A 16588-nucleotide genomic window follows, 5' to 3' on the forward strand; every position below is an offset into this window, starting at 1 on the left:
GTGAATATCTGTGGCAGGCATCGCCTGTATCATCGCAAAGGTAATTTTAGCACCTTTAGTAAATTAAACCGTAGTTCCATTGGTAGTCTACCTCACAGAATGGAATGTTTTCATGTCGAAAATTGCGTTTTAAAATGTTCTGCTCTGCTTCTAAGCACATCAATCGAGCAAGCGTTTGGAGAAGGAGTATTGGACTTGCCACACACACACACACACACACACACACACACACACACACACACACACACACACACACACACACACACACACACACACACACACACACACACACACACACACACACACACACACACACACACACACACACACACACACACACACACACACACACACACACACACACACACACACACACACACACACACACACACACACACACACACACACACACACACACACACACACACACACACACACACACACACACACACACACACACACACACACACACACACACACACACACACACACACACACACACACACACACACACACACACACACACACACACACACACACACACACACACACACACACACACACACACACACACACACACACACACACACACACACACACACACACACACACACACACACACACACACACACACACACACACACACACACACACACACACACACACACACACACACACACACACACACACACACACACACACACACACACACACACACACACACACACACACACACACACACACACACACACACACACACACACACACACACACACACACACACACACACACACACACACACACACACACACACACACACACACACACACACACACACACACACACACACACACACACACACACACACACACACACACACACACACACACACACACACACACACACACACACACACACACACACACACACACACACACACACACACACACACACACACACACACACACACACACACACACACACACACACACACACACACACACACACACACACACACACACACACACACACACACACACACACACACACACACACACACACACACACACACACACACACACACACACACACACACACACACACACACACACACACACACACACACACACACACACACACACACACACACACACACACACACACACACACACACACACACACACACACACACACACACACACACACACACACACACACACACACACACACACACACACACACACACACACACACACACACACACACACACACACACACACACACACACACACACACACACACACACACACACACACACACACACACACACACACACACACACACACACACACACACACACACACACACACACACACACACACACACACACACACACACACACACACACACACACACACACACACACACACACACACACACACACACACACACACACACACACACACACACACACACACACACACACACACACACACACACACACACACACACACACACACACACACACACACACACACACACACACACACACACACACACACACACACACACACACACACACACACACACACACACACACACACACACACACACACACACACACACACACACACACACACACACACACACACACACACACACACACACACACACACACACACACACACACACACACACACACACACACACACACACACACACACACACACACACACACACACACACACACACACACACACACACACACACACACACACACACACACACGCGCGCGCGCGCGCGCACACGCACACACACACGCGCACACACGCGCGCGCGCGCACACGCACACACACACGCGCACACACGCGCGCGCGCGCACACGCACACACACACACACACGCACACGCACACACGCACACGCACACGCACACACGCACACGCACACGCACACACACACGCACACGCACACACACACGCACACGCACACACACACGCACACGCACACGCACACAAAGTTGCTATATAGGAAATTACGGGGACTAGCCCAGCAAATTAGAGTTGTTGCCTTATACAGAACCTTTTGCGTAATGCTGTGAACATCTCCTACATGATTCTTTTTTTATTTGATTTCTTCGTCGCTAAGTTTAATATTACATCGCAGTGCGTTGTTTATTAGCTATTAATTCCTGTACAAATTAAACCACTGATATGAACAAAAGTGCCGGTGCAAAACTTTCGTTTAAAGCACAAGTCCGGCAGTGTTTTTACGTGCTGTAAACACAAATTCTTAATATAAGACCCCGAAATGTATATATCGGGTTCTCTTCCTCCAGCAGGATATTGAAGCAAATATGACCAGTACTCGACCTCTTAAAAATTTTGCAAAACTCAAAAAGTGCTCACAAAATTTTGCTACAATGTTTTCTAAAGAATTAAGAATTCCTGAAGTGGTATAATACGGAACGTGGATCAATAAAATATTATAAAAAAATTGAAACATAACTTTTACTAACTGCCCATTTGCACAAATCACAGAGACAATAAATTTTCACAAAGAAATAGCGACCAAGGCATTTCATCTTGTTACCGTTCTGATTTTTCTGTCGCAGAACGTGCATTCCATTGTTCTTCACGATCATGTGTTTCTACGTCCTCCCACTTTTTGTCACGGGGCCGGACACAAAAGCTTTCTTCGCCAAATTTCACGAGGAAGTGGTCGAACACTGGTGGCATTGGCTGCTCCAGATCAAGAATTTCTATGAAATGAGTCCGACGGTAAGTTTGCACACGATTATATCCCTGAGAATTATTTAAAATAACGATAGACACCTTAACACTGCTTACGTGTGGTAATCCAAAAGCATTACTGCTAATTCTTGTTGTCTCAGCTCTTCGTCCACCTCACTTGCGGCGTTTCGCCTCTGCCTCTCGTTGCCCCATCTCAGCGTTTTGTTGGCGGTTTCTTTTTTTTTTTTTTTTTTTTTTTTGAATCGCCTCCACCTCTCGTGGGCAAAGTTCTTCGTCGGCATATCATTGGGCATGTTGGAGACTCACACGACGATCACGACGCTTGGTGGGTGGTGGAACGAATTCGTTTTCCCAAAACCAAGCGAAACTCTTTTCACGTCGCTGTCTGCGTGCTTCCGGGGACGCTAGCCCGCAGACCAAGTAGATGTGGACGTCCCGTTTTCCATGTGTGTAATGACGCTTGAATGCAAGGAGGAACGCACAGGCACGTGCGTAGCACATGCGAGCTCTGAATGACGACCTTGCGCATGTGGCGGCATCTGTTCCTTTTCATAATGCTCTCGTAGGCTGTTCGTATTACTGCCGACAATAGCTGGTTTTTGGTGCCGTGTGAGTGGATTCATCTTCGACAGCTTTTTTTTTTTATCAATGCGGCTGGTAAATATTTCGCTTTAAGAAAAGCGGCGGTGTTCCTTTTTTCTTCACACCCCTGCTCTGACGCCTGCGGGCCCATTATTCCACACCTGCTGGCAATTAAACGAGTGTCTCCTTTCCTGCGGCAAAGCAGCATCGCATTCGGCATTGTGAAGAAGCTTTATCGCCTTCACACGATCAGCCGCCCACGAACCAATCAGCATACTCTACGGGCCTGAACGCGATAATACAGAGAGCGATTATGGCATGCGTAGATGACTAAATAAGACGGAGGGTGACTCATGAATTATAAATGATTTATCACTTTTTTCCTTTGTTCGGTGCGGCTGATGCCGTTGTGTCACGTAGTCGCTGTACCCCTGCCATTAAATAAATGCCACCTGTTACTAATTCATATTGTTAACGCAGCCATGAATCGTGCAGGATGCAGAAGCGCTTGGATGGCGAGCCGTTGTGACTGATGGATGATAAGATCTCGAATTAGCTTAGACTTGTGGAACGGAAGAGGCTAGTCGGGAAGGAACGCATGAACGAGGGATCAGCAAGAGGGAAAGTAGGCGAATTCACAATCTCGCTTTAACACACATCACACCACAACCGAGAATGACGCCCTTAAATTTATGTATTGAATTATCGGAAAAATATTACGGAGTGCTCAATAGAAGCTTGGAGTACGGTGACTAGACAAGATACTGGAAAGCTTTCCCAGACGATGAAAGATCTGATGAAGGAGCACCAATGAAATAAATCCACCAGCCCAATATTCTGGTGATTTCAAGTCCAGGAACAGGGACACCTTTTAATTGCGATGGAGCTGCGGAATAATGTAAGATGCTTTTAGGAACATATAGAAATGGTCTTAGCTTCCGATGCGCAGAAAAACAATGGCTTCTGATGTTTGTCCTGCGTTCACATTGAGTAATTAAAACTGCGATAGAAAATCGAATAGGGCGAGTTTTTAAAATGTTTAGCAAAAGCATAAAAGTTATGCAGAGAGAGGATTTGGGGGTATATTGGCTGTCATTTTGTGATCATAGGTTTGGAAAAGTTTCGGTCAGTTACTACTCTTCCAGAAGATCACCAAAATATCTGGACATGTTCCAAACGTTTGCAAACTTATATTCATAAACTATAAAATAAACCTTTGTGTGGTTATTTCAGTTGGGCTACACAGCAAAGCGGACATACAGTATGTATAAAAGGTGACACACTCGTGACAGATTCAATAAAATTCACTAATAAGATTTTACTTCTGTATGAGCGGGTAATTCGCGTATTATTCTAGAAATTGCAAGCTCTCAGTGCGAAATCAGTTCAGTCGTTCAGTCGTGTCCGACTCTTCGTGACCCTATTGACCATGTCACGCCACGCTTTCCGGTCTCTCACTATCTTCCTAACATCACATAACTTCATCTGCAGTGCCTCGAGGATGCCATCTAACCATCGCGTTCGCTGCCTACCCCTTCTCCGGCGACCCTCAACCTTTCCCAACATCAAATCTTTCTCCAGCGACTCCTCTCTTCTCATCAGATGACCAAAGAAGCTGAGCTTTAACTTTAGAATTTGACCCTCCAGTGAGCAGTCAGGGTTTATGGTCGACAATATTGACTGATTTGATCTTCTGGCAGTCCAAGGAACTCTCAAGAGTATTCGCCAGCACCACAATTCAAACGCGTCAATTCTTCGGCGGTCAGCCTTTTTAACAGTCCAACTCTCGCATCCATACATCACAACTGGAAAGACCATAGCACGAGTTATACGGATCTTGGTTGGCAGACTAATGTCTCTGCTCTTTACTAGGCGGTCAAGGCTAACCATTGCTCTCTTTCCCAGAAGCAGGCGTCTCCTAATTTCATGGCTGCAGTCTCCTTCCGAGGTAATCTTGGAGCCCAAGAAAAGAAAATCTGTCACAGCTTCCACTTCTTGTCCCTTGATGCTCCAGGACTTGATAGGGCAAGACGCCTTTGTCTTTTTAATGTTCAGTTTAAGCCCAAACTTCTCGCTCTCTTCTTGTACGCGCATCACAAGTCTCTTGAGTTCCGCTTCACTTTCTGCCATTAAAGTTGTATCATCCGCATATCTAAGGTTGTTGATACATTTTCCAGCAATCTTCACTCCAGCTGAAGACTCGTCCAGACCGGCTTTCCTCATGATGCACTCTGCATATAGGTTAAATAGGCAGGGCGACAGTATGCAGCCTTGCCTCACTCCTTTCTCAATCGGAAACCAATCAGTAAGATCATGCCCAGCTCTGACTGTGGCCTCTTGCCCTTCATACAGGTTCCTGAGGAGACAGATGAGGTGAATTGGAACTCCCATCTCTTGGAGACCTTGCCACAGTCTGCTGTGATCTACGCAGTCAAACGCTTTCGCATAATCAATAAAGCAGAAGTAGATGGGTTTCTGGAACTCTCTTGCTTTTTCCATAATCCAGCGAAGGTTGGCAACTTGGTCTCTAGTTCCTCTGCCCTTGCGAAACCCAGCTTGCACGTCCGGAAGCTCCCGATCCACATACTGCTGCAGCCTACCTTGGAGGATTTTCAACATCACCTTGCTAGCATGCGAAATAAGCGCGATCGTGCGGTAGTTGGAACAATCTTTGGCACTGCCTTTCTTTGGAATGGGTATGTAAACTGACCTCCTCCAATCCTGTGGCCACTGCAGGGTTGTCCAAATCTTCTGACATAATGTATGCAGAATGTTAACAGCGTCATGGTTGAGGTTTTGAAGCAACTCAGCTGGAATGCCATCAATTCCGCTAATTTTGTTCTTAGCAAGGCTGGCTAAGGCCCATTCAACTTCACTCTTCAGGATGCCCGGCTCGAGATCAGTGATCACAACCGTCTTATGTTGGGTTTGCACAGTGCGAAATACGGGTCCAGTTTTTAAACTGTCTCGATTGCTATTACTGTGCACTGAATAATCGAACATAAGAAATCAGCATTTGAAAGATTGTTGAGTAAGTTTCTCAGAATTCAAGATTTCTATATCGGCGTTTATCGTACTTTTTTACGTTTCAAATATAGATTCTATTTGCTTATTTGATAATGCTGAAGCTAACGTGATTTTGGCGGCATTGCCACGTGTAACGACTTTCGAGGGATTGATTTTATTCTCTATATAGCTGTGTTTCTCGGTCATCTGTATATTTGAATATGATGTATTTTCCAGTGGTCTTCACGACTACCCGATGATTTTTTTTTTATTAATTCCAACGCTGGCCGACTTTTTTATGAGTGCCTTAGAAAATACCTTGTAGAGAACAGACAGTAAACTCACTGGTGCGTATTTTCTGAGCCCTTGACGTCCCCTTCTTATCCACTAAGGTATTTTTTAAATTCTTCCAAAATTGCAGCACGCTCGAGGTCATGAGACTGCACATACAGGATGGCCAGGTTTTTCAGCACAATCTTCCAACCGTCCTCTCAACAGACGAGAAGTTTCCAGATCCCCACCGACTGTTTTCACTTTTTCGTTAATTTAATGCTTTGTGGACCTTCCCATTCGTTTCTGACAAAATGTTCATTTCCTGTGCATTATTGCACTTCTCATTATCGTCCTTCATTAATTCGGTTACTGCATAGATGCGTGCAGAACTTCTTGATTACATCGGTCATCTTAATCATGGCGATATTTGCGCTGTCCTCCATGTCTTTTGTTACATAAAATGGATTTTTGCCGACACCTAGTTTTTTCCTCATCACTTTTAGGCTACTTCCGTTCTTCTGAGTATTTTCTACGTATTTTACTTGCCTAAGTCGGTTACCTTTCTCTTCCTAATAACATTTGATCGCTCTGCCAGTTCTATTTCGTCTTTTTATACCTTTTGGTCTTTGCTAATGAGATGCTGCGTCCCTTGATAGAGCTTTTTAGGCATCGGGTTTAACTATATTACCGCACTTATATTGTGCACTATACATAACGATATCCCTGAGATTTTCGTTTGTTTCTGGAACACTAGGGTGGTCGCCCTTTGTTTAAGTCGAACATTTGTTTTGGGAGGAGACCTCTGATTTCTATATTTTCTATCGTACCTTCTTTCTTACCAGTTTTTCTGGTTTCCTATTCATTTCCGTGCCAGTTGGCGAGGTCATCATCCTAAGGTCACCACAGGGCACCTTGCCGAGATATAGCCACGGACATGGACATGGGCAAGAATATAATGAAAAGGCAAGGTTGCCGATCTTAATAAAAAAGCAACCGCCAGGATTCCAAGAAAATGCCAGCTAAGCAGGGGCGGTAGAATGTCAGGTGGAAGGACGGAATTAGGAAATAGTCAGGGAAGGCCAGCAGTTGGCACATCACACGAGCGTATGAAGCCATACTGGAGAGGCATTTGTTCTGCATTAGGCCTAGTTCGGCTGATGATGATTACCAGTTTTCAAAGTTGGAACTCCTTCACGAGCAGGTAAATGCACTGGCTAAAACAATAGTTCGCAGCTTACCTGGTGGCCAGTTGCACACCAGTCAAAGAACCTTACCGGTGTCAGTAAGAAGTCGGCTGAATAGAAAGCTTCCTTTCGAATCCGTGACAGCACGTCGATTAAAATTTGGTGGCTTTTTTAGGCGTTAGTTTGGGCGTCGGTTTTGGCTTCATTTTAAGTTTCATTTTTTCGGGTCACATTCACGTCGGGTTCGGGGCAATTCTCAATTACATTTATCGAGATGAGAAGGTAAAAACATCACTAAACAAGTAACTTGCATGCAAAAAACTGTAGCTGTCATATAACTTTCGCCGGCAGGCCATCCAAGAACTGCGCTTCATAAGCAGCTGGAACCATTGCCACTGTCCGTGCCAGTGTGTCCATTTTGGGGAGATTTTCACGTGAATGTCCACACGAAGGCTGGCCAAACTTTAGTACATGGTCGTGAAATAATGCTCGTAAGGACTGCGAATCGTGAACTAGGAAAAATACGTGTTTTTTGTCATAATAAATAAACTTCTTGCTTTTGATTTTCGTCATTAATAAATTGAGACTCTCCGGCACTTTTTGTTGCGGCATCAGGGTGCACACCTCCACATCACTCGAGACGTAGAGAGTTCTCATGACTAGTAGTGATCGTCATGTATTCGTTATACTACTGTTTGTGTGCCAGATGACTTGAACTGTTTGTGGGGAAAACAAAAACTCGCAAAGTGTTCACGCCAAGCTTCCCGGTCCAGCAAACAGAGATGTGCAACGGCCCCGCCGGGGTGGCGCAGTGGTCACGGCGCTCGACTACTGTTCCCAAGGATGCGGGATCGAATCCCGGCCTCGGCGGCCGCTTTTCAATGGAGGCGAAAAGCAAGGCGCCCGTGTGCTGTGCGATGTCAGTGCACGTTAAAGAACCCCAGGTGGTCGAAATTTCTGGAGTCCTCCACTACGGCGTCTCTCATAGCCTGAGTCGCTTTGGGACGTTAAATCCCACCACGAACCAAACCAGAGATGGGCATCGCAGCTTAAGTACTTTTTTTAACCCCCCTCTCTCGCTCAGGACGATCATTATAGCCCACACACGCGTTTTAAAAACAATATTTTAACCGCATGGCTACCGGGAAGCGTTCAAGACTATTTGCGACTTTTTTACTCATAGATCCTGTTGGGCCACACCTGGTTTCTCTCTGCAGACTTCCAGCTGTTTGTGGCGGCTTTTGTCACATTTCTTCTGTTAAAAAGGTGAGCTTTTGCATGAACAACAAGCCGGTGGCTAAGCACGCAGAATCAGTTATAATCCAAATTTATCTGAAGTAACCGATAATAGACAGAAAATAATCTAAGGAAGCAGGAATACAAGCTTGGGACTTGAAAAAAAAAGAGAGAAAACTGCATTATTGTCCATACCTTAGAGCAGCTTAACGATACCATTTTCCTTCATATACAGTAGTAATTCTCTTTATAACCGCGATTTCGCGCTACTTGAAACATCCCTGTGCAGGTATCCAAATAAAGCTTAAAGCAGCGGAGGTACGGACGGGGAGATAAGTGCCGCATATGCGCAATAGCGCTTGTGCACCACCCTCCACACTACCTGCTTCAGAGTTGTCCTTGAGCTGGATTTAGCTTCCAGAGCGTATGCCACAAAATGCGTGGCGAAATAATAATAAAGAACTATGTCAGCACTCGTAAATGTTTCTTTCCGCATGAGTGTCAGAATATGCTGCTGTCACGCAAATTCGGTCGTGGGCACAAAAACTCCCAAAAAACCCAACGACTAGGGGCAGTAAAATGCTTTGATCAATATCTGATGCAGTGCCTTAGCTTCTTGCGGCTTCTAGAGCTAGATGCGAGGCTGTTAGTTCCAGTCTTTTCCTCAGGCAGAAGGCGCTACCGTTGTGTACCTTTACGAAGTCAACAATGGGAGCTAGAACAAAAACAGTAAGTAAAATGGGGAATTACTTGTAGCATCAGGAGGGCGTGTTAAACGAATCTATGCACGCTGCCAGGCTAGCGCGCTGCCATATTGGGTGGGTCAAACGCTTCACCGGATAGTCAGGTCGCCAGAATTTGAGAAGCATTGCTTACAGGGTAATGTCAATGCAAACAAAAGTGGTACACGAACGTAGACTTTTTTTTTTCTCTCAAAAAAAAAAGCAGAAAAAAAAGAAGACTAGCATATGAAGTCCATCATTTGTCATGCTTTGTACTGTGTTTCTATCCATCTGTCTTCTTCTGCTTCACCATCCCCTTTCTCTGTATCACAACGCTCCACGTATTTCCCCTGCCTATAGCCGGAAAACGCTGGCCTTGGCAGCATTCATCTTGCTGTCTTTGGTTAGTTATGGTGTCGTCGCGTGGACCTTGGCCAGTGACTCCGATATCTCGCCTTTCCTCATCCTCCCAGCAAGGACACCCGAGTGAGTACAACAGAATATGAACGGCGCGTGTAGAGTGAACGGTGATGTCTTGTCGGTGACAAACTTGTGCGGTTTGTTCGAGCGGCTCAGCGTCGTGCTACGGCCCGACACTGTGCTGTCTACAGCGGGCCTTATGAGTCCATTCCACACTTGTGTATATATGCATCTCGCTTCGAAAACGCTGACATGCTTTGTAACACACATGATAAGTGTGTGCGAGAATTTGCCGCAGGGTTTGGCATTGAGATGAGTAGATATCCGTCAACCAAGTAGCGCTTCTTAAGGTGTAAGTAGGAGTGGGCAATGATTTATCGTTATATTACTTGAAATCATCATGCGTTTTCTCTATTTCTGATTAACGGGGGAGCATAATTTTTCTTGCGTAGTTCTATGTATGTATATTATTTAAACTTTACCAGTGAGTCTTTAAATTAATAAGGGATGTGCTCGAAATTTTCGTTCTCTCCATTCTGACTTGCGCGCTGTCAGTCCTGAGTGGTGTCGATAAAACCAATCTTTTCGTTTTGCACGAGAGTCAAACACGAGTTGCAATATACACTCTGCAACAAGCTTCATTTTACATTCTACCCCGCTTTTACGTAACTCAGTAAATATAACTGCAATGCTTGCTGTTCACTACCACACTTTGGAGGCCTACTCTTGGCACTTTGTTACGACACAAAAACTTTCAACGTGATATTCTCAAGCCTCAAGCTCCTCGCATTTTAATTTATGTTGGCGTAACACAACCCGAGCTAGAATTCTGCATCATAGTCCGGTAAAACTCAACTTTTATTTTGAATTCCCTGGAACGGCACGAATTGGATGAAAAACCCACAACGCTCATATCTTAATTTGAAAGAACGGGCAGGCTCTAAAATCAGCCTTCACCACTTGCGACTGTTACTGCACCGGCATGGTAATTACACAGACTTTACTCAGAAACGGAGTTTCTATTCTGTAACTCATAGACTTTATGCGAACGAGCCCAGGCACACGCGGCAAAACATGTTATAATCTCACGATATCATGCATTCGCAGTAATTTTGTAAGATATACTAGCTACTTAATAAGATATCCTTGATGGCACTGCATCTTAGTAACGAGAAGTAAGTCTCAATACAATTTATTGAAAGCTGCCACTAGTAAGAACATAGTGTAGACCATGGCGATGGTGGGAACTTTCAATCGGTAATATCGAAAACGCAAGGAAACAATAGTCGTCCTGTAAGGTATATGTAAATAAATAAATAAATGATAAAAGCCACGTCGCAATAAGAAGATGCAAAATAGCGTTCTGAAATCTCGTTATATCACTAATAAAAAGAAAACGATTCCTCCACTCTCACAGTGAACTCATACCGCTCATTGGGTTTGTATTTCATATACTTCAATGCGGCAAGCGAAGTCACTAAAGGTATCACAGTTTTCATGGTTAGATAATGTCCGCCCTTGTTTCAGCCGCAATCCGATGCTTAGCGACTGAGATCGGCCATCCGTTCTTAGGAATGAAATAAAGAATAATACTGTCAGCTCGATGATATGGGCCCAATTTAACCTCTTTGCAATTTAAGTTTCTTTGCAAGAGAAGATTAGGGGATCAGTATTGCGAAAATAACAAAAAAAGAGCTATTCAACACAAATGGAAGAATGTGGTGGACCTAAATCCACTTCCAATTACTTCGATGCCTCTTTTCAGTGAGCCTAATCTGACACCGCTTTTTCAAGGTTGACGGACGAAACCTTCGAGAGCTGCTTGCATACATAACAACCGCCTCCCTCATGCTTTTAGTGGTAGAAATGAAATTAAAAAAAAAAAAATCTCGGGACAAATCCGCGCCCCTGTATATAATGCCATAACGCAGCACCCTCCGAGGGCAGATCTAACCGGCTTGTTGCCCTCACGTTTCACCCGTCTCATAAAACGCCAGTGTTCTGAAAAGAGGAAAGCGCCCTTGACTTCGCGTGAAAGGTCGTTCACAACTGGAAGATCATTCGAATGAGCATGCGCGTTGGACTCCGCACATTTCTATTGTATGTGATACAGAAAGGTATTAGCAGCGAAAGCCTTGCAGTCGCATTGTTGCTTAATTTATTGGAGCAGTTTCAAGTGTTTGGCTACAAAAAGCTGATCCATCTTTTGCCCACAAACTAACTCTGCTCACGTGATTTCGAAGGGTTGACAAAATCTCAATGTATCCATTGTTCTTAACCTAGTTTTGTATTGAAGTTTCTTTTATACTGTTATATGTGTTGGATTCTCAAAGTAAAGCAGGCAAAATACCTTTTTTTTTCCTTCATTATAATGTTTTAGTTACGTAAAGTTTTATGGCGCGTAAACGATAGCGGCTGTCATGAGGCAAACAGTAGGTTAAACAGCGCGTTGTATTAGGTGATAATGTTTTGATACTTACAAATAGCTTAAAACATTCACTTTCTTGAGAAACATAAAAACATCTGAAAAATCAACAAGGGCTGGTTCGTCTAAAAGCAACATTGGGTGAAATAGGATGTATTGAGTGTAAAATACATTAAAATACTTTTTTTTTTCAGTTCTTCGAGTTTTGTGCACTACTTCGGAGGGCGAATTACTGTTACCTCATCACCACACATTTCGCACACAGGCTTGCCTTTTTCCCCTAAGGAGAAATTGTCTGTGATGTGTGTGTGTGTCCTACATGCAGACGGTATAAAAGTACTTCGAAGAAACGCTGCTGATGTCGAAATAATTTTTGTTTGTCGTAATTCAGTCGTGACATCACATGTGGACTCTTTCAACGCATCATTACTTTGCTCTTTTCAATGGTGAACTCTCTTCGAAACCGATGAATCCCGTGACATTCTTGTGTGAAGGCAGTTTGGTAACCTGGGGCATGGGCTCTGGAGCAAAGTTCTGGCTTATCACAAGCTGAATTCTCTGGTCGGTCACCAGTCGTTACTGTCTTTACCTTTTTACTTTGTTTACGTGTGCGTTCATTTCCGACCTCTCTTATAGGACAGCATTTAAAACCGTCAACAATTATTACCAACGGCCTTTTTATCACGCCATGTGCTACTTCTGCGGATGCATCACTTTCCTCATCATGGATGACATCAGGCAGCGCAAAATAAACAAGGTGGGTTGAATTGCGCTAGAAAAAAAATTGATTCCATTCTGTGCGCCGTAAATAAAAACTTAGTTGCATAAGCCTAAGTATGTTGTTACAGCGGCCGCGTCCTCAGTCAAGAACCCCGATTTCTTAGCTTGAAAGAAATGACATTTTTCAAGATATTACCCTGAATTTCCTATTTTACGTTTTCCATCGGTGCAGCTAAGTTCGCCAGTGGTTACACTGCGGCCAACTTTATGCCATTCTTCAGACGCTTAGATTTTCAGGCGCATTTTGACGTCACGCTAATCTGCGGCTCTTGTAGTGTTTGAATCCCCAACGTCTCAGTCAACTCTTTGAGGAGCGCTCATAAACACCACATTCCTTCTCGTAAAACCCACGTGTGACATGCGAGGGTGTCTGCATACACTAAAATTTCGAACTTCGAACCTGATATCCTTGTATTCGATTCTGAGCGAATCAAACAGCATAGGTTCGGCATTGTTCCAAATGAATTGAAGTCGTTGTGAAGTTTTCGAACGATTTCCGTACAACATGCATAGCGTACGATTAGGGTATACATCCTAGGTTATCTCGACGACTGTGTAAAAATAGAGCTTACTCCGACGCCACATAGCAAGCTTCGTGATCGGTATTGAACTGAGTATTGAAGGTCGTCGCTCGCTCATACCTCATCAACTAAAATTTGACCTTTACTTCGCTGTCGTCTTCGCTAGCAAATGTTTTCTGCGAGTATGGCGTAAAAGTTACTGAGTTAATATACAGACTGTGTTCCCTGTCCCTCAGTGGCGATCACTGCTGCCACTTTCCGTAAAACTGCCGCCAGCCGTTTAACAGTTTCACATGAATGCTATATAATGCGTCGCGCATCAAGGCTCCCATTTATATAAAAAAAAGAAAAAAGAAACAAAAACTGATGCCAGCCCTGGCGGCGTGTCGAGAAAATCCTGACTGGTCGAAGCGGTTTGACGTCACACATGGAGCGGTGGATTTGAAAAGCCTGAAACGTTACATAGATATCAACTACAAGGTCGCAACATTACTTCATAAATATAGGGTTTTCGACTTCACACTCATCGAGTATGGTAATTCTGAGTCGACTTCAGACTTCATGGGATGCCTTCATGCAATGTTCATGATGGACTTTGGCATAATGTGAAGTGGATTAAAAAAAAACGGGTTCTGATTCCGCCCCCCCCCCCCCTCTGAAAAACAATTTAGGAATAATGTAATTTTAATGTTCTTTAAAAAAATGTACATTAACGAGGGACTGAAATTCGGCTATTTGATTCGCTCGCATATTGTAAAAACTAGAAGACAAAACATTAAAGGTAGAAAAACACGAGAAACGAGGCTGTACGCCATGGAGACAGGCTGCTGGAATTACCGCTTAAATGTGACGTAAACTTTCAGCAAACAATCATACCACCGGCCTCATGGAAGCCGACTACTAATTTTTAAAAATTGACATTTTGAGGTATATAAAATTCTGCTTCTTCAGCTCCATCACAGAAATGGTGAATGATGCTAACTGCTGGACACTAGTAGTTAAGTAATATTTTTTAAAATAAGTTTCTATCTATTACTGCTCGGCGCTTGTTTCTCAATGGAGATCGGTAGCCGGCCGTTACAAATGACCCTATCAGGTTTTATCATTTCGAAAACGCGATTCCCTTCAGCTGAGGCTCAACAAAACTTTGCTCTCTAATGACAAAGGAGCGCGCTTTTGAAATCCAGTGCTCCAGCCTTTTGCAGTATCTTATTTTAAAAAAAATGGAATAATGTTATTATTTGAATACTTCCTTTTTCTTTCTTTTTTCTTCTTTGTCTTGTGTCTTTTTTTTCATACTTTGTTTTTCTTATTTGTCTCGTAGACCTTGATGGTCAGTGCATTTACTTACAGTCGATTAATTTTTCTTTATGCTGCATTTGTACCTGTACGGAGGGTGTATTTTTTTTTTTTAAGGTCCAAAATGTTTGAAACGGATAACTGAATTTAGATTACCTCTAGCCCTGGGGCTATGTTGCGGTTGAAGTGGACACCAGGTAATACGCAGAAGGCTTCAGTAAGCTAGCTAATTAAGTAAATACTTTAATTAAACTTTTATTTATTATCTCAGGGGCTATGTTATATGTGCAAAAATTGGAGCTCGTACTCCAAATAGTATCGCCGCGAGAAAAAAAAAACTAATATATATATATATATATATATATATATATATATATATATAATTTTTTTTTTTTTTCAATTGTAGTGAGCGTTGCAAGGCCCATAAATGTGATCCTGATAGGCGGTTTCACCCAGCAGCGCACCACCAACGGCGCATTCGTCGTAAATCGATCGGCCAATGCGCGCTTTGAGGCCGGACTGCACCACGTGCAATGACTGCGAGCATGGAGTACCAACGCGGCGCTCATGAGCAAGGCCGCCGTCGGAACGAAATTGACAACGAACCGCCGGGCGCCCGTCTGACTCTCAGCTGATGGCAGCAGAGAGACGAAATCTCTAGGTGGTGTGATCTATGTCACAGGCGCTGTGCTAGTGTGGGGAACTGCCTATCATTGTGACATTTGTGGGAATTGGTAATGCGCGGAAAAATTTTTTAAGGAAAATTTGTTTGCACGCTTATACTATTTGGAGGGCGAGCTACAATTCTGCGAATGCAACATATCCCCTAAAATGAAATTTTTGTGAAGGTAATTATTAGCATTATTTAATTAGCGAACTAAGTGAAGCATCTTACCTGGTGTCCTTCAATGTAGCTTCTGGGGTGTAATGAATTTAAACCCAGTTACCTTTGTCTTATGGACCTTCTAAAAAAATAAATAAAATGCCCTGTGTACCTCAATGCCACACTGCCTCTGAAATATTTTATTTTAATGCCCAGGGTTTTCTAAAGCGCGCCTCTTTGTCGCGATATAGCGAAATTTTGTTGAGCCGCGGAGCCGAGGAAAATTGCGTTTGTTTTTAATTTTAAGAATTATAATCGTCATTGCTTAAGGTCGTCTACAAGGCTCGAATTGCAAACAGGTGCCTGATTACAATAGTTAAAAAGGTTGCTTATTAGAAATTTCCTAACAAACTCACTAGTTATCATCACTGACCTTTCTTTCTGGCGTGCACTAACTGTGGTATCATGGTGCGTGCAGAAGCCGTCTTCGTGTCTCAAAAAGACTTTTTTTTTTTTTAAACCTATAGTGTTAAGCTTCCCTGAAACACCTGATATATACAAGGTTG

General features: G+C 43.6%; 1 protein-coding gene across 1 annotated transcript in view; it reads left to right on the forward strand.

Annotated features, from left to right (window-relative positions):
- The window catches only part of LOC146201633 (nose resistant to fluoxetine protein 6-like), a 55159-nt gene that overhangs the window by 35025 nt on the left and 3546 nt on the right, over positions 1-16588 (forward strand). Inside the window, exons 9-12 of the mRNA XM_084598931.1 lie at positions 2613-2778; positions 8980-9062; positions 10115-10240; positions 13236-13356. Of these exons, the coding sequence (XP_084455057.1) occupies positions 2613-2778; positions 8980-9062; positions 10115-10240; positions 13236-13356 (496 nt within the window). The remainder of the gene's footprint in view (positions 1-2612; positions 2779-8979; positions 9063-10114; positions 10241-13235; positions 13357-16588) is intronic.

This window comes from Amblyomma maculatum, chromosome 1 (assembly GCF_055883805.1).
Source record: "Amblyomma maculatum isolate TAMU_Amacu chromosome 1, ASM5588380v1, whole genome shotgun sequence".
In the NCBI taxonomy this organism is placed as follows: Eukaryota; Metazoa; Arthropoda; class Arachnida; order Ixodida; family Ixodidae; genus Amblyomma; species Amblyomma maculatum.